The sequence below is a fragment of the Bubalus bubalis genome, chromosome 4 (genome assembly GCF_019923935.1).
Source record: "Bubalus bubalis isolate 160015118507 breed Murrah chromosome 4, NDDB_SH_1, whole genome shotgun sequence".
NCBI lineage: Eukaryota > Metazoa > Chordata > Mammalia > Artiodactyla > Bovidae > Bubalus > Bubalus bubalis.
This window is the reverse complement of record NC_059160.1, coordinates 78693968-78716132: the sequence shown is the minus strand read 5'-3', so window position 1 is coordinate 78716132 and position 22165 is coordinate 78693968. Positions and strand designations below refer to the sequence as shown.

Here is a 22165-nt window from a genome sequence, read left to right as displayed (position 1 = left end):
ACAGGATCCTATTAATAAACAATCCATCAAATTACTAGGAAAAGAGTTTGAAGTGCCAAATATTTTTGCTGAATGAGAAATTACTACTGGTTTCAATTTTTATCTTTTCTTTGTCATTTTATTTTATTCTTTTACAGTGTATTTTTTCCTGAAGCATAGTTGATTTACAATGTTGTATTAATTACTCCTGTATAGCAAAATGATTCAGTTATATATATGTGTGTGTGTGTGTATATGTATATATTCTATTTAAAAAAATTAATCTCCATTTTATGGTTTGTCATATGATACTGAATATAGTTCTCTTACTATACAGTAGAATCTTCTGTTTATCCTTTCCATGTATAACAGCTTACATCTGCTTACCCCAACCTCTCACGCCTTCCTCCCCCATCCCTCCCCCTTGGCAACCATAAACAAGTTCTCTATGTCCATGAGTCTGTATTTCACAGATAGGTTCATGTTCATATAAAATATAATAGCATATGATATTTGTCTTTATCTGGCTGTCTTTACTTAGTATGATAATCTCTGGTTGTATCCATGTTGCTGAAAATAGCATTATTTCATTATTTTTTTATGGCTAAGTACTATTTCATTTTGTGGAACACACCAAATCTTCTTTATGCATTCATCTGTCCATATTCATTTAGGTTGCTTCCATGTCTTCAGTTCAGTTCAGTCGCTCAGTCATGTCCAACTCTTTACGACCTCATGAATCACAGCATGCCAGGCCTCCCCGTCCATCACCAACTCCCAGAGTTCACTCAAACTCATGTCTATCGAGGCGGTGATGCCATCCAGCCATCTCATCCTCTGTCATCCCCTTCTCCTCCTGCCCCCAATCCCTCCCAGCATCAGGGTCTTTTCCAATGAGTCAACTCTTCGCATGAGGTGGCCAAAGTATTGGAGTTTTATCCTCAGCATCAGTCCTTCTGATGAACACCCAGGACTGATCTCTTTTAGGATGGACTGGTTGGATCTCCTTGCAGTCCAAGGGACTCTCAAGAGTCTTCTCCAACACCACAGTTCAAAAGCATCAGTTCTTGGATGCTCAGTTTTCTTCACAGTCCAACTCTCACATCCATACATGACCACTGGAAAAAGTATAGCCTTGACTAGACAGACCTTTGTTGGCAAAGTAATGTCTCTGCTTTTCAATATGCTATCTAGGTTGCTCATAACTTTCCTTCCAAGGGAGTAAGTGTCTTTTAATTTCATGGCTGCAATCACCATCTGTAGTGATTTGGAGTCCAAAAAACTGAAGTCTGACACTGTTTCCACTGTTTCCCCATCTATCTGCCATGAAGTGATGGAACAAAATGCCATGATCTTAGTTTTCTGAATGTTGAGCTTTAAGCCAGCTTTTTCACTCTCTTCTTTCACTTTTATCAAGAGGCTTTTTAGTTCCTCTTCACTTTCTGCCATAAGGGTGGTATCATCTGCATGTCTGAGGTTATTGATATTTCTCCCGGCAATCTTGATTCCAGCTTGTGCTTCTTCCAGCCCAGCGTTTCTCATGATATACTCTGCATATAAGCTGGCTGTTTTAAATAGTGCTGCTTTGATCATAGGAGTGCATGTATCTTTTCAAATTATAGCTTTATCTAGGTATATGCCCAGGATTGGGATTGCTGGATCATATGTCCTTCCCTGGCTGCTCAGACTGTAAAAAATCTGCCTGCAGTACGGGAGACCTGAGTTTGATCCCTGGGTCAGGAAGATCCCCTGGAGAAGGGAATGGCAACCTACACCAGTATTCTTGCCTGGAGAATTCCATGGACAGAAGAGCCTGGCAGACTGCAGTCCATGAAATCGCAAATAATCAAAAATGACTGAGTGACTAACACACAGACACAGAAACTCTAGTTTTAGCTTTTTGAGTAATCTTGATACTGTTTTCCATAGTCACTGTACCAATTTACATTCCTACCAACAGTATAAATAAGATGTTTGCATTTTTCTTCAAACCCTCTCCAGCATTTATTATTTGAAGACTTTTTCATGATAGCTGTTCTGACTGATGTGAGTTGGTACCTCATTGGAGTTTTGACTTGCATTTCTCTAATAATTAGAGATAATGAGCCTCTTTCCATGTACCTGTTGGCCATGGATATGTCTTCTTTGGAGAATTATCTATTTATGTCTTCTGCCCATTTTTTTGGTTGGGTTAATTTTTGTTGTTGTTATTGAATCATAGGAGTTGTTTGTGTGTTTTAGAAATTAAACCCTTGTCAGTCGTATCATTTAAAAAGACTTTTCTCCCAGCCCATAGATTGTCTTTTAATTTTGTTTATGTTTTCCTTTGCCGTGCAAAAGCTTACAAGTTTGATTAGGTCTCATTTGTTTATTTTTGCCTTTATTTCTATTGTTTTGGGAGACTGACTTAAGAAAACATTGATTTATGTCAGAGAATGTTTTGTCTGTGTTCTCTACTAGAAGTTTTATGGTGTCTTGTCTTGTATTTAACTCTTTAAGCCATTTTGAGTCTGTTTTTGCATGTGGTATGAGGGTGTGTTCCAATTTCATTAATTTATATATTGCTGTCCAACTTTCCCAATACCACTTGCTGAAGAGACTATATTTTCCCCATTGTGTATTCTTGCCTCCTTTGTCAAAGATTATCCATAGATATGTGAGTTTATTTCTGGGCTCTATTCTGTTCCATTGACAGAAAGAAGACAGAGAAAGGAAAAAATTATAAAGAGCTAGAGGGTGAAAATGAAAGGAAGAGAGTAAACAGAAGTATATGGTGGCAAATGTCAGGTGCCTCTATAGTAGTAGATTGTCATTTCCAGAGAAAAAAACTGAGCTAGTGAAAAAAAAGTGTTGAGTGCAATCATAAAAATATATATAGATTTTTTTCTCAAAGAAAATAGTTGCAATGTTACCAGATTAAATGCCGGCTCTAAATTTGTCAGATTAGCCATACTTACTTTTGCAGAGTCTTAGATCAACAAAATTCTATCAATAGTGATTAGGTATTTACATTATTGATAAAATTATCTCAATAAATGTTTGCAAACAGAATTGTAACATGATCGATAATTCGCTACTAAAATGTATTTTTCGTGTAATTAGAACCTTGTCACCAAGAATGAACTGTCTTTTGCAGCAAGGTTCTTTCAGTGACCTGTCATCTTTCTTCTGCCTCACAGTCATGATTCACCAATCTGCAATAAAGCTCTTTGTATTATGAGCAGATATTTAAAAAAATCTATTTAAAATCTAAGAAGAATATGAAATTCTATTCCAAAGAAGGGGGAATGACTGCTTTTTTTGCTTTATCGTTTGTCACCTTAAACATGTCATTATTCTCTTTTCTCCTTTAAAATTGTTAACATTGCAGTTCATATTGCCAAATAAAGGTTTATAATTCAAAATGAAAATTATTAATTTATTTGTGCTTATTTTTAAGACCAAAATATGCATTGCTAGATGAATGCACCAGTGCTGTCAGCATTGATGTTGAAGGAAAGATATTTCAGGCTGCAAAAGGAGCTGGAATTTCCTTACTTTCTATAACACACAGGCCTTCACTTTGGTAAGTGTTTCCAATGCTCATTTATGATAAATGATTTTTCTTTTTGTTTCTTAAAGAATGACTTTGCTAAACTTTTTACCATAGAGCATAAGACATTTCAGTTATTTTCCACCTGCATTTCAGTTAAGGTTAAACTATGCCTAAGAGAGTGACATCACTCTTAAGCTAAAAGTTGAAGTTCCTGTACTTGATAACATATGACAGAAATTAGTGATCTTTTCCATATGCTTTTCAAAATTGTATTTATTTATTTTATTTCTGTCTGCACAAGGTCTTTGTTGTCGTACATGGGCTTTACTCAGTTGTGGCAGGAAGTAAGCAGGAAGTAAGCAACTACTCTCTAGTTGTGGCGTGCGGACTTCTCATTACAGCGGCTTCTGTTATTGCAGAGCATGGGCTCCAGAATGTGCGGCCTTCAGTAGCTGCTCCCAAACCCAGTAATTGTGTGCGTGGGCTGTAGAGGACAGCCTTAGTAGTTTTGGCACATGGGTTTAGTTGTTCCACAGCCTGTGAAATCGCTCTGGATCAGGAATTGAACCAGTGTGCCCTGCATTAGCAGGTGGATTCTTAACCACTAGACAACCAAACAAGTCCTTTCATATACTTTTGAGTAACTCTCTTTAGGTTTTAAGTTTTCCAAAACTTTGACCTCCCAATGGGTGTGGGACCTTACAAACATTAAATTGAAAACTATGTCAAGGGAAAAATTAGAGTGTAAACAGAGCTTTTTTTTTTTTCTCTTTGTTTTAACAAAAAAATGAGCAGACATTTTTTGTAAATAATATTTCATAAAACCTAATGGAATTTTCTCTTTTTTAAAAAAAGATCACCATTTTTATCATCCCCTTATGTTTTTATTGATTCATCATCATCATAAGAGTCACTAATGCAGATTCAAAACCTATTCTATTCCAAGCTTATTTTATTTAAGCTTAATAGCAACCTTATAGAGTATGCTGCTGCTACTGCTGCTAATTCACTTCAGTCGTGTCCGACTCTGTGCGACCCCATTAGACGGCAGCCCACCAGGCTCCCCCACCCCTGGGATTCTCTAGGCAAGAATACTGGAGCGGGTTGCCATTTCCTCCTCCAATGCATGAAAGTGAAAAGTCAAAGTGAACTTGCTCAGTCGTGTCCGACTCCCAGCGACCCCATGGACTGCAGCCTACCAGGCTCCTCCGTCTATGGGATTTTCCAGGCAAGAGTACTGGAGTGGGGTGCCATTATAGGTAGCCTAATTTTTCCTGTTATACAGATGAAGAAACTGAGAGCTAGAAAATGAGGAACATAATTTTCTATGATCATATTCTCTATACCCTCCTCTATTGCACTACTTATTATAAGGAACTCAAAAGGTATCTCATGCAGGATTCATAAAAAAACTTTAATTCTCACTACATTCTACTGTCTGCATTTGCATTTCTGTTTCATCAATCAAAATCTTTTCCTTTGACATGTTAGTAGGTATATAGTGGACTCTACGTGCTATGGCTTCCTATTTCCCAGGGATAGGCAGGATTCCTCCTCTCTCTCTGACTGGAACATTCTGTATCATGTGGCTGATCACATTTGTGCCAAAGCTGTCATTATATACATGACTTCAAACCTAGACTAAATAGCAAGCTTTAAGTTAATGCTTAAAGCATTTCCATCCCTTTACCTTATAGAGAATGTTTACTCTAAGACTGTGAGTAAGTTGAGTGTTCAGTTCAGATAAGATTTTATTTTTCAAAGTTCTTTGACTCTGAATTCTACTTTTGAGAGGATAATCTATTTCACACTTCATTTAAACATTTGGATTTTTTTATATTTTTCTTTCCCAAAGTTTACCTGAAAATAGAGAATTTCATGAAGTGGTCTTTTCTATAGAATTTTGTAGTTTGTCTCTCTGTTGTTAATCAGCATCTGGCGTGATAGGACCCTGATTTGCCAATCTCCCCAGAGGCAGTCTGGATCTGGTCAAGGGTGAGTTAGAGTCCATGTCGATGAGTGATATCTATGACCTTCTCTTGGAGAGAACCAACAGGAACTGGTTTAATACAATTATGACATATGCCTGTGGAGCCAGACTTGTAGAACTTTTGAGTCCTTTATAACGCAGTCCTGGTGTTTTTCTAACCTCTATCAATGAGTTTATTATGCATTCTTGTCATTTAGTTCCTATTCAAGTAGCCTAAAGTGGTGTTGGAAGCAACACAACAGTTGGCGTTGTTTTTTTTTTTTTTTTCATTTTAGAACAAAGAGGTTTTTATTGTTGCTGTTTTTAAGACTTTTCTTTAAAAAAAAAAGTTTTAGGTTCATAGCAAAATTGAACATACAGAAATATGCCCATACTCTCTGTCCCTATACATGTCATGTATAGACTCCTCCATGATCAACATCCCCCTCCAGAGTGGTATAATTGTTATAATTGATGAACCTATATTGACACATTCTTAGCATCCAAAGTCCATAATTTTCCTTAGGATTCACTTACTGTTGTACATTGTATAGGTTTGGGCAGATTTATAATTACATGTGTCTACCATTATAGTCATACACAACTGGGCCTGCACACTTTCAGACTCAGTTCAGTTCAGTCGCTCAGTCATGTCCGACTCTTCGCAGCCCCATGGATGCAGCTGCATGCCAGAATTCCCTGTCCATCACCAACTGCCAGAACTTACTCAAACTCATGTCCATTAGGTCAGTGGTGTGATCCAACCATCTGATCCTCTGTCATCCCCTTTTCCTCCTTCCTTCATTCTTTCCCAGCATCAGAGTCTTTTCCAATGAGTCAGTTGTTTGCATCAGGTAGCCAAAGTATTGGAGTTTCAGCTTCAGCATCAGTTCAGTTCAGTTCAGTTTAATCACTCAGTCATGTCTGACTCTTCGACTCCATGGACTACAGCACACCAGGCCTCCCTGTCCATCACCAACTCCCAGAGTTTACTCAAACTTGTATCCAATGAGTTGGTGATGCCATCCAACCATCTCATCCTCTGTCATCACGTTCTCCCACCTTCAATCTTTCCCAGCATCAGGGTCTTATCAAATGTGTCAGTTCTTTGCATCAGGTGGCCAAAGTATTGGAGTTTCAGCTTCAACATCAGTCCTTCCAATGAATATTCACGACTGATTTCCTTTAGGATGGACTGGTTGGATCTCCTTGCAGTCCAAGGGACTCGAAAGAGTCTTCTTCAACCCCACAGTGCAAAAGCATCAATTTTTCAGTGTTCACCTTTCTTTATAGCCCAACTCACATCCATACATGACTACTGGAAAAACCATAGCTTTGACCAGATGGACCTTTGTTGGCAAAGTAATGTCTCTGCTTTTTAATACGCTCTCTAGGTTGGTCATAGCTTTTCTTCCAGAAAGCAAGCATCTTTTAATTTCATGGCTACAGTCACCATCTGCAGTGATTTTGGAGCCTAAAAAAGTAGTCTCTCATTGTTTTCATTGTTTCCCCATCAATTTGCCATGAATGGATGGCACCAGATGCCATGATATCTGTTTTCTGAATGTTGAGTTTTAAGCCAGCTTTTTCACTCTCCCCATTTACTTTCATCAAGAGGCTTTTTAGTTCTTCTTTGCTTTCTGCCATAAGGGTGGTATCATCTGCATATCTGAGGCTATTGATAATTCTCCTGGCAATCTTGATTCCAGCTTGTGCTTCCTCCAGCCCAGCATTTTGCTTGATCATTCTGAATATAAGTTAAATAAGCAGGATGACAATATATAGCCTTGATGTACTCCTTTCCCGATTTGTAACCAGTCTGTTGTTCGATGTCCAGTTCTATCTGTTGCTTCTTGACCTGCATACAGATTTCTCAGGAGGCAGGTCAGGTGGTCTGGTATTCCCATCTCTCGAAGAATTTTCCACAATTTGTTGTGATCCACACAGTCAAAGACTTTGGCATAGTCAATAAAGAGAAGTAGAGTTTTTCTGGAATTCTCTTGCTTTTTCTATGATCCAACTGATGTTGGCAATTTGAACTCTGGTTCCTCTGCCTTTTCTAAACCCAGCTTGAACATCTAGAAGTCACAGTTCATGTACTGTTGAAGCCTGGCTTGGAGAATTTTAAACATTATTTAGCTAGCATGTGAGATGAATTCAATTGTGCAGTAGTTTGAGCATCCTTTGGCATTGTCTTTCTTTGGGATTGGGATGAAAATTGACCTTTTCCAGTCCTGCAGCAATTGCTGAGTTTTCCAAATTTGCTATCATATTGAGTGCAGCACTTTCACAGCATCATCTTTTAGGATTTAAAATAGCTCATAGGGGACTGGAATGAAAAAGTAGGAAGTCAAGAGATACTTGAGGTAGCGGTCCACTTTGGTCTTGGTGTACAAAATGAAGCAGGGCAAAGGCTAACATACCAAGAGAATGCACTGGTCATAGCAAACACCCTCTTCCAACAACACAAGAGAAGACTCTACACACAGACATCACCAGATGGTCAACACCGAAATCAGATTGATTATATTCTTTGCAGCCAAAGATGGAGAAGCTCTATACAGTCAGCAAAAACAAGACCGGGAGCTGACTGTGGCTCAGATCACAAACTCCTTATTGCCAAATTCAGACTTAAATTGAAGAAAGTAGGGAAAACCACTAGACCATAGATGTATGACCTAAATCAAATCCCTTATGATTATACAGTGGAAGTGAGAAATAGATTTAAGGGACTAGATCTGATACAGTGCCTGAGGAACTATGGATGGAGGTTCGTGACATTGTACAAGAGACAAGGATCAAGACAATCCCCAAGAAAAAGTAATGCAAAAGGGCAAAATGGTTGTCAGAGGGGACCTTACAAATAGCAGAGAAAATAAGAAAAGCTAAACGCAAAGGAGAAAAGGAAAGATATACCCATTTCATTGCAGAGTTCCAAATAATAGAAAGGAGAGATAAGAAAGCCTTCTTCAGTGATCAATGCAAAGAAAGAGAGGAAAACAATAGAATGGGAAAGACTAGAGGTCTCCAGGAAAATTAGAGATACCAAGGGAACATTTCATGCAAAGAAGGGCACAATAAAGGACAGAAATGGTATGGACCTAACAGAAACAGAAGATATTAAGAAGACATGGCAAGAATACACAGAAGAACTATACAGAAAAGATCTTAATGACCCAGATAATCATGATGGTGTGACCACTCACCTAGATCCAGACATCCTGGAATGTGAAGTCAAGTGGGCCTTAGGAAGCATTACAAAGAACAAAGCTAGTGGAGCTGATGGCATTCCAGTTGACTGTTTTAAGTCCTAAAAGAAGATGCTGTGAAAGTGCTGCACTCAATATGTCCTCAAATTTGAAAAATGCATCCTTATAGTGTTACACAGAGTATTTTGATTGCTCTAAAAATCCTCTGTGCTCTGCCATTTTATCCCTCTCCTCAACCCATGGATCATAAGTTCCAATCCCACAACTTCATGACAAATAGAAAGGGAAAAAGTGGAAGCAAAACAGATTTTATTTTCTTGGGCTCCAAATCACTGCAAACAGTGACTGCAACCATGAAATTAAAAGACCTTTGTTCCTTGGAAGCAAAGCTATTACAAACCTAGACAGTGTATTAAAAAGTAGAGACATCACTTTGCCAACAAAGGCCCATCTAATCAAAGCTCTGGTTTTTCCAGTAGTCATGTATGGATGTGGGAGTTTGACTATGAAGAAGCCTGAGCACTGAAGAATTGATCCTTTGAATTGTGGTGCTGGAGAATATTCTTGAGATTCCCTTAGGCTGCAAAGTGATCAAACCAGTCAATCCTGAAGGAAATCAACCCTGAATATTCATTGGAAGGACTGAGGCTGAAACTGAAATTCTAATATTTTGTTCACCTGATGCGAAGAACCAACTCAATAGAAAAGACCCTGATGCTGGGAAAGATTGAGGGCAGGAAGAGAAGGGGACCACAAAGGATGAGATGGTTGGATAGCATCACTGGCTCAATGGTCATGGGTTTGAGCAAACTCTGGAGGTAGTGGAGGACAGTGAATCCTGGTGCACTGCAGTCCATGGGGTTGCAAAGAGTTGGACACAACTTAGAGACTAAACAACAACGTCAACCCCAGAAACCACTCATCTTTAATGTATCCACAGTTTTTCCTTTCCCAGAATATCATGTACCTGGAACCATACAGTATGTAGCCTTTTCAGATTGTTTTCTTTAACTTAGTGATAATCATTTGTTTCCTCCATGTCTTTTCACAGCTCGATACCTCATTTCTTTTTAGTGTTAAATAATATTTCATTGTTTCAATGTACACAGTTTGTTTATCCATTCACCTACTGAAGATAGGCTTGGTTGCCTCCAAGTGTTAGCCATTATGAATAAAGGTGTTATAAACATTCATATGCAGGTTTTTGTGTTGACATGCATTTTCTCAAGTCCCTTTAAGTAAGTATCAGGAAGTGAAGTTACTGGATTGTACTGGTAAGAGTGTGTTTAGTTTTGTTAGAAACTACAAAACTGTATTCCAAAATAGCTATTCCACTTTTCATTTCCACTAGCAATGAAAGCCCCTGGAGAAGGAAATGGCAACCCACTCCAGTATTCTTGCCTGGAGAATCCCATGGACAAAGGAGCCTAGCAGGCTACAGTCCATAGGTTTGCAAGAGTGGGACACAACTTAGTGACTAAACCACCAAAAAACAACGAAAGACAGTTCCTGTTGGTCCACAGCTTTATCAGCTTTTGAAGATGTCAGTGTTGTGGATTCTGGCCATTTCAAACAGGTGTGTAGTAGACAAATTTTTAAATAAATAATAAAATCTAATTTCATACTTTCGAACCAAAAACCAAACGAACAAACATGTTTTTAATTGTAGCTACCCATGGTGTATTTCCCTGTAAACTAATAATCATGTTAATTCTGATTTATGAACTAGTTTATTCATTTTAGGTTATAGAAATCTATCATTTCTGATTATCCTCTCTTCCTACATGAAATTCTTATTTTCCCTGAAAAGATTTCAGAAGAGGAAAAATATTTATTATATTTTCCTCCATACAACAAATGGGTAATTGTTGATCGTAAAGAGTAAAATCAATACTATATCTGAAGACATCAAAAATTATAGAAGCTTATTAAATTATGTGATTCCTGAATAGAATTGCAATTTTATAATTACCACATCCAATGCTTTATCTTACTTGTACAGAAAGTCTGCAGATTATTTCCAATAAGCCTCTGTTAAAATAGTTTTCTTTTAAATTCCTCTGACTAAAATAAACCCTTAGATAGTATTTTAGCACATAATATAGAACATAGATCATGAAACACTGATATGGTTTCTTCCCCTGTGTAGAAACCAAATAATGTTGTAGAACTGGAATGATGAGCCAAACCTTCAATATACACTGAAAATGGAAGTTGCTCAAGATCTGAACTACTGCATTCTAAAATTGCTCCTGGTTGAAGATTCACAATTAGGAAAGTCCAAGAGAAGTTGACAATGAAATAAACAAAATGATATTTTTTCCCTATTAATTCTCTTTCCTGTATCACTATCCTTCTTTTGTTTTTTCATTACTTTTGTTTTAGCTCTCATATTTTAATAGCAATGTTGTCATTAAAAAAAAAATTTCCCTTGATGTAAGAACACATTGTTTTAAATTTAATTTTTGCAAGGTCCCACCTGTTGGGAGGTCAAATTTATGGAAAAGTTGAAACCCTAAAGATAGTTACTCAAAAGTATATGGAAAAGATTAATATCTGTCATATGATATCAAACATATGAACATCAGCCTTCAGCTTAAGAGTGATATTTACCCTTTTAGGCATAGTTTAATTTAATTAGTTTAGTTTCCCCATCTTAATGGTAAAACCATCCAATCAAAATGTAATGAAACCCAAATTTCTATTAATTGATAAATAGACAAAATGTATAATACCATAAATGGAATATTATTCAGCCATAAAAATGAAGTACTAATACTACAACTTTTAGATTATTTGTTGGGTGGAAGATCAGATCAGATCAGATCATTCGCTCAGTCGTGTCTGACTCTTTGCAACCCCATGAATCGCAGCACGCCAGGCCTCCCTGTCCATCACTAACTCCCGGAGTTCACTCAGACTCATGTCCATCGAGTCAGCGATGCCATCCAGCCATCTCATCCTCTGTCATCCCCTTCTCCTCCTGCCCCCAATCCCTCCCAGCATCAGAGTCTTTTCCAATGAGTCAACTCTTCGCATGAGGTGGCCAAAGTACTGGAGTTTCAGCTTTAGCATCATTCCTTCCAAAGAAATCCCAGGGCTGATCTCCTTCAGAATGGACTGGCTGGATCTTCTTGCAGTCCAAGGGACTCTCAAGAGTCTTCTCCAACACCACAGTTCAAAAGCATCAATTCTTTGGCGCTCAGCCTTCTTCACAGTCCGACTCTCACATCCATACATGACCACAGGAAAAACCATAGCCTTGACTAGACAAACCTTTGTTGTCAAAGTAATGTCTCTGCTTTTGAATATGCTATCTAGGTTGGTCATAACTTTCCTTCCAAGGAGTGGAAGAAGTCAGTAACAAAAAGCCGTTTTGTATGAGTCTGTATGTATGAAATATCCAGAATAGACAAATCTGCAGAGAGGAGCTTGGTAGTAGGCAGGGACTGAGCAGCAGAAGAAATGGAGATGGACTGCTAATGGGTATGAGGTTTCTTTGGGGAATGAAAAAATATTCTGGAATTGGATAGTGCTGATGGTTGCATGAGGGTGTGACTATACCAAAAATCACTGAATTTTACATTCTAAAAGAATAAATTTATAATATATAAATCATATTTCAATTTTAGAAAGGAGGGTAAAGTGACCTGATATATCCACACTGAACATAGTAACTAATAACAATGAGAACTTAAAAGAAATCAAGAAGTGAGAAAACCTGTAAGGTAAAAGCATAAAAACTGAAGACACATAAGAACATGTGCCACTTCAGCATAGTGTCAAGATGCAGTAGCTCAGCCATATGAGGCCAGATCTGCCAGGACTACCTACTTTAAACATACATCCCACAATTCCCAAAGATTGGTAACCTTAACTTTTACTTAGGAAAATGTTGTTTACCTCCTGTCTCATCAGTAAAAATCATCTCTATACCTCTCTGAAATTCCTAGTTATGAACTTGAACCATGAGATAAAGAGAGCAAATTATATGAAAGCATGAAACTGGCTTTAGAGGATTTCTATAAGTTTATTTTAAAAAAACATTTTAAAACTTTGATTTTTGAGAAATTTTTCTTATGTTGACTAACTCATTCCCAAAGGATGGTGTATTTCCTTTATTCTTCTTAGTTATTTTCTTAATAACCTTTAAAATTTTTACTTTCTTGCCTCTGCTTCCTGTTCTTATTCCCATTCTAGTTCAGTTCAGTCACTCAGTCATGTCCGACTCTTTGCGACCCCATGGACTGCAGCACATCAGGCTTCCCTGTCCATCACCAAGTCCCAGAGTTTACTCAAACTCATGTCCATCAAGTTGGTGATGCCATCCAATCATCTCATCCTCTGTCGTTCCCTCCTCCTCCCACTTCAATCTTTCCCAGCATCAGGGTCTTTTCCAATGAGTCCGTTCTCATCAGGTGGCCAAAAGCTTGGAGTTTCAGCTTCAGTATCAGTCCTTCCAATGAATATTCAGGACTGATTTCCTTTAGGATGGACTGGTTGGATCTCCTTGCAGTCCAAGGGACTCTCAAGAGTCTTCTCCAACACCACAGTTCAAAAGCATCAATTCTTTGGCGCTCAGCTTTCTTTATAGTCCAACTCTCTTTGTAGTCCAACTCTTATATCCATACATGACTACTGGAAAAACCATAGCTTTGCCTTTGTTGGCAAAGTAGTGTCTTTGCTTTTTAATACACTGTCTAGGTTGGTGATAACTTTCCTTCCAAGGCGCAAGCATCTTTTAATATCATGGCTGCAGTCACCATCTGCAGTGATTTTGGAGCCCAAAAAAATAAAGTCTAACACTGTTTCCACTGTTTCCCCATCTATTTGCCATGAAGTGGTGGGACTGGATGCCATGATCTTAGTTTTCTGAATGTTGAGTTTTTAAGCCAACTTTTTCACTCTCCTCTTCCACTTCTTCCACTTTCATCTTTAGTTCTTCTTCACTTTTTAAGTATTTTATATTTATTCAGGAGCTATACTAGGTTATGAATATAAATAAATGTAATAGTATGTCTTCCTTTGCAATTCACATATATTCAGAATATAAAATAAACAATACAAACAATAGAATTTTCTAGAGATTAATGATTTTGGGAGTGAAAACAATCACAATATTTTACCTCTTGAGGGATTCTTGAAAATCAAATGTAAAATAGACACCTTACTTAAAATTTGCCTTTGAATATCAATTAGAATGATAAATCTGTAAGTAAAATGGCCTTTTGTAATTATTGCTAATAATATGATTTCATTTTGATTATGCAGGAAATACCACACTCATTTATTACAGTTTGATGGTGAAGGAGGTTGGCGCTTTGAACAACTGGATAGTGCTATTCGTTTAACACTAAGTGAAGAAAAGCAAAAGCTAGAATCTCAGCTAGCCGGAATTCCCAAAATGCAGCAGAGACTCAATGAACTATGTAAAATTTTGGGAGAAGACTCAGTGCTGAAAACAATAAAAAATGAAGATGAAACATCCTAATTTATTCTGATATGTTTTAAATGTTAATTTTTAATTAAAGGCTCAGAGACATGGTTACAGTTCATGCATTGTGTTAAGCTAAGGACAGAGGGGGAAAAGGTAGCAAGAAATGTTTTATAAGATTTTAGCATCAAGGAAATGTATGAGCTGACTTTTCAGAAGAAAATATACAAATGCATTATGTAAGATTAATCATTATGGCTTATACTAATTCCTAATGAAAGACTAATTCATATGTAAAGCAGGATTTTCTAGGTGAGTTAGCAAATTTGCTATGTGTATGTGATGTGTCTGAAAGACTTGACAAACATGAGACCGATCTTGAGGATAGACAACTTAAGAACAATGTTTGCGTTGAAACCATGTGCATAAAAATAGAAGTTTGAGTGACATTTTTGTCCATTTATGGTTGTTAGATTTAACAGCTAGAATCTATGTTCCTTTATTGATAGTGGTCAACTAAACCTGTGTACACAATAGTTTGATTGATAATTTCAACATGAAAAAATTCTTTTAATGACAGTGGTTGAAAGAAAGAAGCAGGGCTATGCTTCTTTTATATGTAAAAAATATCCTGTTTTAAATTTTGAGCATCTCAATGTGGGCACATAACAAGTTCATTTTAATGAGAATCTTACGTATTTATTAGTAAACTTTTTCATTCTAAAAAGAGAATTGCCAATATAGAAAAGGAGTAGCCAAACAATGTTTGTCTCAGCCTGTTACTTTGCTTGAAAGGATTATTTATTGCAAATTCTGTCCAGAAATACTTAGCTTGTTTTTATGTTCAAAGGAGTCCACCACATTTTAAAAATAGCAGTGCTATAAGAATAGAGAGATTTTCAAAATCAGAGTAATAATATACATTGAAATAATACTTTATAATCTGCAATTTATAATAATTTACAATCCTCATTTACATCACTTCATTTTAATCCTTATGGCAAACTTTTGAGGCAGATATTATTTTTCCTAGTTTGCTTTTGAGAAAATTGACACTCATATTTGCCTTAATCAGGCAAATTTATTTAAGGGCAAATCCCAGGCTCAAATAAAGTTTTCCTGTTTCCCTGGTTCAGTGCTATTTTCACTATTATCCTTGAAATTCAACTGGGCTGTAGTAGCAATAAAAGATGAGATGTTGTAAAGAGAATAAATTTAGTAATGCTAGTATTGTCATTACTTGATTATTGTCTATAAGATATGGAAATTAAGTATAAAATGGAAAGGTCATTGGCCTGTGGCTTAAAATGGGGCAGGAATGTTAGAAAAATCTTTCAACAATATGCACTCTTATTCAATATTAATGTACCCCTACACCCAGCAATCAAAAGGGGAACTGTTATGTCACTTTAATATTTATTGAACATAATGAGAAATAATCTGTATGGAATAGTCTTATGAGATAAATCTTACATATTTGATTGCCCTGGAGTTAGTATGAAAGCCAGGACTACCGTTTTAATCTCCTACTGCCTGTGTGGCCATTGATAGGCCAGAAAAAGTGGAAATACTCAGTTATTAGTGGTTTAGGATTTTATTTGCGTACTTAGACACAGCCATAATAGATGCTAAGTCAGTGACTCTCAGACCTTTTCAATCGGTAGAAGACCTGGATGTCATTCATGGTGCCTATGATAGAACACCATAACATTTCACATTTTCAATTCTTTGATGCTGACATTTTTAATTATCAGTAAATGTAACCACCTTACTTGAAAGAATATAATATAAAAATCAAAACCAGTACATCTAAGTTTTTCTGTTAGTATCATTAACTGCTCATTTATTCATTTGTCAGTTACTACTACTTACTATTAGAAAGGTGAGGCAGGCATCAAAGGTTTTATAAAAAATGCATGGAACTAAAACTTGAGAAATATTATTCATTTGTCTAAATTATGTATTAATAGTTATCCAGTTTATACCACTGTAGGGAAAAGTCTGGGGTGGTTATTGAAGTTAATTTTTAAAGGTAGAAGAAGAAAATTAAAAGTTCTCATTTGAAACATTTGCATAATTTTTATGCCTTAATTTTCTTAATTTGAAAATAAAGCATTTAGGAAAAAATACATTGTGTTTGAAACTTTGAAAAGAATGCCAAAGCAAATATTAGATTTTTAATTAGCCCTTATTTAATATATCCTACCAACTGGCTGAAGTAAAGAACTCATAATTTATAATGTACAGGATTCAAGGATTTTTTAAATTCTGTATTGAAAGCTGTACACATTGCAGTTTAAATGTTAAGAGTTCTAAAAGAAACATATTTTGCATGCACATTTTGTGTCCATTTATTTTCTGAATTTTCTTCCAGGACCAATATCCCCTAACTTGGAGGGGAAAAAACTGTAATTTGAATTTGTATTTATGTTTCATTTAAGTTTTTACAAAATGGTCCAATGAGTATACCATGTTTTACTATTCTTATAGTTAAATTTTGAGAAAAATGTGAGTAAGATTGATAAATAAAATAGCCATCTTTGAATATAGCATCCATGTATATAGCCATCTTTGAATTATAGGTGAGGAATGGAAAAAGAAGGATATTTCAATTTTCAAATGAATCTATTTGCCCAAATTATTTTGACATCTGTTTTATTTTGTTTTGGTTAAAAAAAAAGCCTATGAATTTATAGATATTGATTTTTGAATGTGTTGTTTTTGGTTTATAAACTTGGAAAGTAAGTTGCATTCTATGAAAATGTTGCATTATATTTCTACAGCATGTAATGTTATGCCAAGCATGAGTCTAAAATAGTGTGTGTTCTTGTAAACAAGATCATGTGTGAAAATCTCTCTCCATTAATCTCAAGGAGAACAATATATCTTGAAATTCAACTGGAGTTTACATTTGTTTCTGATAGGAATGGTTATCCCCTGATAATATTTTAGTTTTTGTGTCAAATTTTGTTCTTCCAGTACAGGTATAAATGACCATGTTAATTTTGTTTTGAGACTTTGATTCCAAGTATAATTTCATGTTTGGCAATAGTCTTAGCCTATTTCAATAGCTTTTAATCTGTTTGGAATAGTTTTTTTGACTCAATAAGCCTAGAAAAGTTTGTTACATATTGGAACCCCTATCCAGAGAATGTTACATATTTCTGAGATATGCATAAAGTGGTAATCACTTTTATTAAAAGAGATGTCTTTGATATAACTACTTTATGCCAAATTATATTCATTTAGAAATGTAAAATACTTTCACATAGCTCAGAGTATTTACCAGTCTGATGATGTAGGTATGATTGAGAGGTAGGATTTAGATATAATTAAGAGTTATACTTGCAGCGTTTGCCACATGAGAGCTTTCAGATGGATGTAGAGAATATTTTTGTTAAAAGCAAATTCCTTCTTCAGAATTGCTGATGCCTTTCCTGATTACCAAGTACAAAAGGCTTTACAGTTTTTGTTGTGAAATTTTCAAAACCAATTATCTACACTTATAAGCAAGCATTGTATAGTAGGGGTTGTACTAATGAAAGCAAATGAGAAAAATTCCTTAATGGTAAAAATCACCATGTGGTTACTTAAAGCTACAATATGGCTATGGTGTGAATACACTGTAATATAGTCTCCATCTGATACAGTTATTTGAGCTCAACATCACTTGTGAGTTCCTAAATTATCATAGAAAATCTTGACTAATCAAAGGAATTACAGATCATTCCAGTAATAGAAAACATCTATTTCTATATTGTAAATGACTCTGTTGAGTGTTTTCATATACTTCAGTTACAAGTTATACGATGTACCATGCACAATAGTCACCAAATAGTTGCTTAAATATTTATTTTCCTTATTAATTCAACACATATTTATTTATTAAGTACCAACCTATGCCAGATGCTGTGCTAGGCTCTAGGAATAAATAAAATATGGTCCCTGTCCCAAGAAGCTTGCAGTCTGCTGAAAATTAGGAAAATGAGTACCATCATTCAGAGAAGAATTCAATAGATACTATTTATTATTTATCAGGTAGACACAAGGGCTTCCCAGATGGCTCAGTGGTGAAGAATTTGTCTGCCAATGCACAAGATGCAGGAGATGAAGCTTCGACCCTTGGGTCAGGAAGATCCCGTGGAGAAGGAAACAGCAAGCCCACTCCAGATTTCTTGCCTGGGAAAATCCCATGGACAGAAGAGCCTGGCAGGCTACAGTCTATGGGGTCGCAGAGAGTCAGACACGACTGGGAACAAAGGCACTACATGTAGGCACAAAACACTGTGTATACATTGACTCATTAAATCTGTACAAAACTCTAATTTAATAAAAGAAGACAGTGAGAACAGAAGTTAAGCAATTCATCCAACCAGATGCAGCTGTTAAACTGTAGAGCTGAAATTTGAGCCTAGCAATATTTGATTACCAAGCCTTTGCAACTCCCACATTACCTTCCTTTTAATTAGTTTAGGTCACTTTGCATTATTACAGTTTTTAACTCCAAAGTTGTAGTATATTTTTTAACTGGCTCAGGGTTTCTGGTTAAGCAAAGAAGCATTTGTTTTCCTCTAAAAAGGAAATTTGTCACACAAATTATATATTTCCTTGTTTTTATTGTAAATGATAGACATATCATTTGGAAGAAGGAGGACAAAAGGCAAGTTTTCAAATATTTTGAGGAAGATATTCTAAACTGGTAAACATTTGTTAATTCAGTAAACAATGACACATTCAAGGTCAGTTAACATGCTAGGGATTCAGAAGTGAAGGAGGCAAACCTCATCTCAGCCCTCACGAAACCTTTTAGTACATCAACACTAAACAGCTTATCCTTCTTAGATGTGTTTCCATCTAAATAGAATGTTTTATAGAGTTTCTTAGTTCTTGTATTTCTTGCCTAAGTCCACGCTCTTGCAAAATTTAAGCAATAAGCATTTTTTTGGCAGCAGGATTCCCTTGACTATACACATAAGGGCTTCCTCATACTAAATTACAAGGTCCAATAAAACCGGTCTGTAGGACTAGATCAGCTTTCACTAGTAGGTGCTCCCATACATTTAACTTGTCTTGAAACCTGAGAAATAGCTTCTCAAGTTCAGATCACGTAAAGTGACCCAGTTTTGCACAATGAAAAGCATCTCTCCTGTGTTAACTCAAAACGCAGGTAACTATAGCAAAAAAGTTCTAAAAAGCAAAAAACAAAAACAACCAAAAAATTTCCAGTAATTATAAAAGTAAATAGACAAGGACTCCAGAATTAAACACATAAAATTATATATGCTTTATCTCAGTACTCATGTCCTAATGCAGGTGATATAGTGATTAAGTATTTACTTTATATATTTTTATGTAATTTAATATCTGTAAAATAGAAAATACATCAAGAAACAATGAAATACTAAACACTCAATAATATTCACTTGGCTCTATCATTTAATTGTAGTTTAATCTGTATAAAAGAGGAGACAATCATATATCCAAAATATTATTTAATTTTACATATCAAATATATTAAACTTAACAATTAAAATATATTGGATCTAAAGATTATGCAAATATATACAGCTAGAAAAGTGTCCAAGAGCTTACACAGGGATGGGGCAAATGAGGTCCTATAATCATATGGCATCTTATTGGGGAACTAATGGGACCTTTTGCAACACACAGATATTGATAAAACAAGAGGAATAAAAACTGATGAAGCAATAATCAACATCCCCTTGTTTAGGATAGCTTATTGATCAATATGGGAAAAATTTCCAAGATATATACAAGTGGGATTTAGAAGAATGAGGTTAATGTAGATCCAAGCAGATATGTATATTTTCCTGCCATGTTACACACACACACATGCACACACACACATACACACACCCCTTAGAAGTTTAATACAAAAGCAGCATAACAATTTTGAATACTTAGCTGAAGAATTTTTTTTATTGTGATAAAAACATTTACTATCTTAGCCATTTTCAAATGTACTTCTCAGTAGTGTTAACTACATTCACATTGCTGGATTTTTTTTCATGTTATAAGTATGACATTTTATATCCTTGAAACAATAGCTTCTCTTTCTCCCTCCCCCTAACTAACCCCTGGTAACTATCATTCTACTTTCATGAATTTTCCAATGTTAAATATATCATCTAAGTACAATCACAAAGAATTTGTCTTTTTTAAACAGCTTATTTCACCTAGTATGACATCCTCAAGTTTCATCCATATTGTGGCACATGAAAGGATTTCCTTCCTTTTGAAGGCTGAATAATATTCCATTGTATGTATATACCACACTTCATTCATCTTTTCATCTAATGAAGGAGTAGATTGCTTACTTCTCTTGGTTTTTGTGCATAGTACTTCTATGAACATGGGTGTGAAATATCTCAAGATCCTGCTTTCAAGTCTTTTGGATATATAGCCAGAAGTGAGATTGTTGTTTCATATGGTAGTTCTGTTTTTAATTTTTGAGAAACCTCCATCATATATTCCATAGTGGCTGTACCCACTTACATTCCTGCCAATACTACACTGGGGTTTCCTTTTCTCCACACCCTAAGCAACACTTGCTATTGCTTGTCTTTTTGGTAACAGTTATTCTAACAGATGTAAAGTTGGGTGTCATTTGTGGTTTTGATTTGCATCTCTCTGATTATTAGTGATGCTGAGCATTTTTCCACATGCTTCTTGGTCATTTGTATATCTTCTTTGGAGAAATGTCTATTCAAATACTTTGCCTGAAGAATTTTTTAATTAAAACTTGTTTCAAGATGTTGAAGACCACAGTCTGTTTATTCTACTTCCAAGAAGCTGTCTCCCCTACCCCTTCTCCATTCTTCTGCACCTAATTCCCTTGGCTAAACATGGCAGGTGATCCCTTTTATTTCTTCTCTTATTCATTTTCTTTTCTCAAACCCAAAATGTCTTTATTTCACCATCTTCAAATGCCAAAACCTAACTTTAAGGATGCCTTAAATTCTGTCCAGTTATACATAATTCTTTTTTTAATACTTACAGAGCTCTTTATTTAAAATCCTGTCACCACATTTATCACATGCTAACTTTTATTATTTATGTGTGTACCTTTCTTCTTTATTCATTCAGTCATTTATTCATTTGTCACATAATCTAAAATAACTCCCCAACCAGTTCCTCTCTATCCCATCAGTCAGTTTTATTCATATAATTTATTTCTCCATCTATTTGTTAGTTGTTTCGCTCTGTCTACTACATTTGCCCTCTTTAGACCTAAACTCTGTGGACCAGGAATCTTTGCTTGTTATACTTATTGCAATATTCATAGTACCACAACTCAATGAACATGAGTTTGAGCAAACTCCCGGAGACAGTGAAAGACAGGGAAACCTGGTGCACTGCATCCTTGGGGTCACAAGTACTTGGACACAACTGAGTGACTGAACAACATAGCACCTATAACAATACTCGGCAGGTGGAAGACATTTAAAAAGTATTTGTTCAGTAGGTTCACAAATGGATGAGTAAACAAATGAATAAAAAATGCTGCAGAAGAACAAGTATATGAATGAAAATGAATTAATGAGAATGAGTGAAATCACTGAGAAAGATATGAAAAGATGGGCACTCTCTCCTTCATACCCTTGTAAATTAAACCCATACTATTAGGTAAAAATATAATGCGTATTCTTTTTTTTCTCTGTTGAAAACATTTGAGCATCTTGAGACATCACAATATTTACTTCACCCACTTTCTTTCCTTTTCTCTAGAATAAGTTAAGAAGTAATAAACTGGTCTCAATGTTCCCAACAGAATGCTGAATATAAAAGTTCTACAAACATTTCTTCTAATTCACTGATTCAGTAAAAATTAGATATCACATTAACTGTCTAATTGGATCACCTAGCTCCATGTTTTCTTTCTTTCTGAGCTACCAGAAATGTATATCCTTCCTCTTTCTACTTCTCTGGGTAGGTTGCAATACCCCTCAAACAGGTATAGGAGACCCAGAAATTTGTAGATCCTATAGCCTCATTATTATCAATCCCAATGACCATGA

General features: G+C 35.8%; 1 protein-coding gene across 1 annotated transcript in view; it reads left to right on the top strand.

The window, feature by feature from the left end:
• ABCD2 (ATP binding cassette subfamily D member 2) overlaps window positions 1-17346 on the top strand; it is a 92329-nt gene extending 74983 nt beyond the window's left edge. The window contains exons 10-11 of the mRNA XM_006062724.3: window positions 3419-3544; window positions 13964-17346. Coding sequence (XP_006062786.3) covers window positions 3419-3544; window positions 13964-14183 — 346 coding nt within the window. The 3' untranslated portion in view covers window positions 14184-17346. The remainder of the gene's footprint in view (window positions 1-3418; window positions 3545-13963) is intronic.
• The last annotated feature ends 4819 nt before the right edge of the window (window positions 17347-22165 follow it).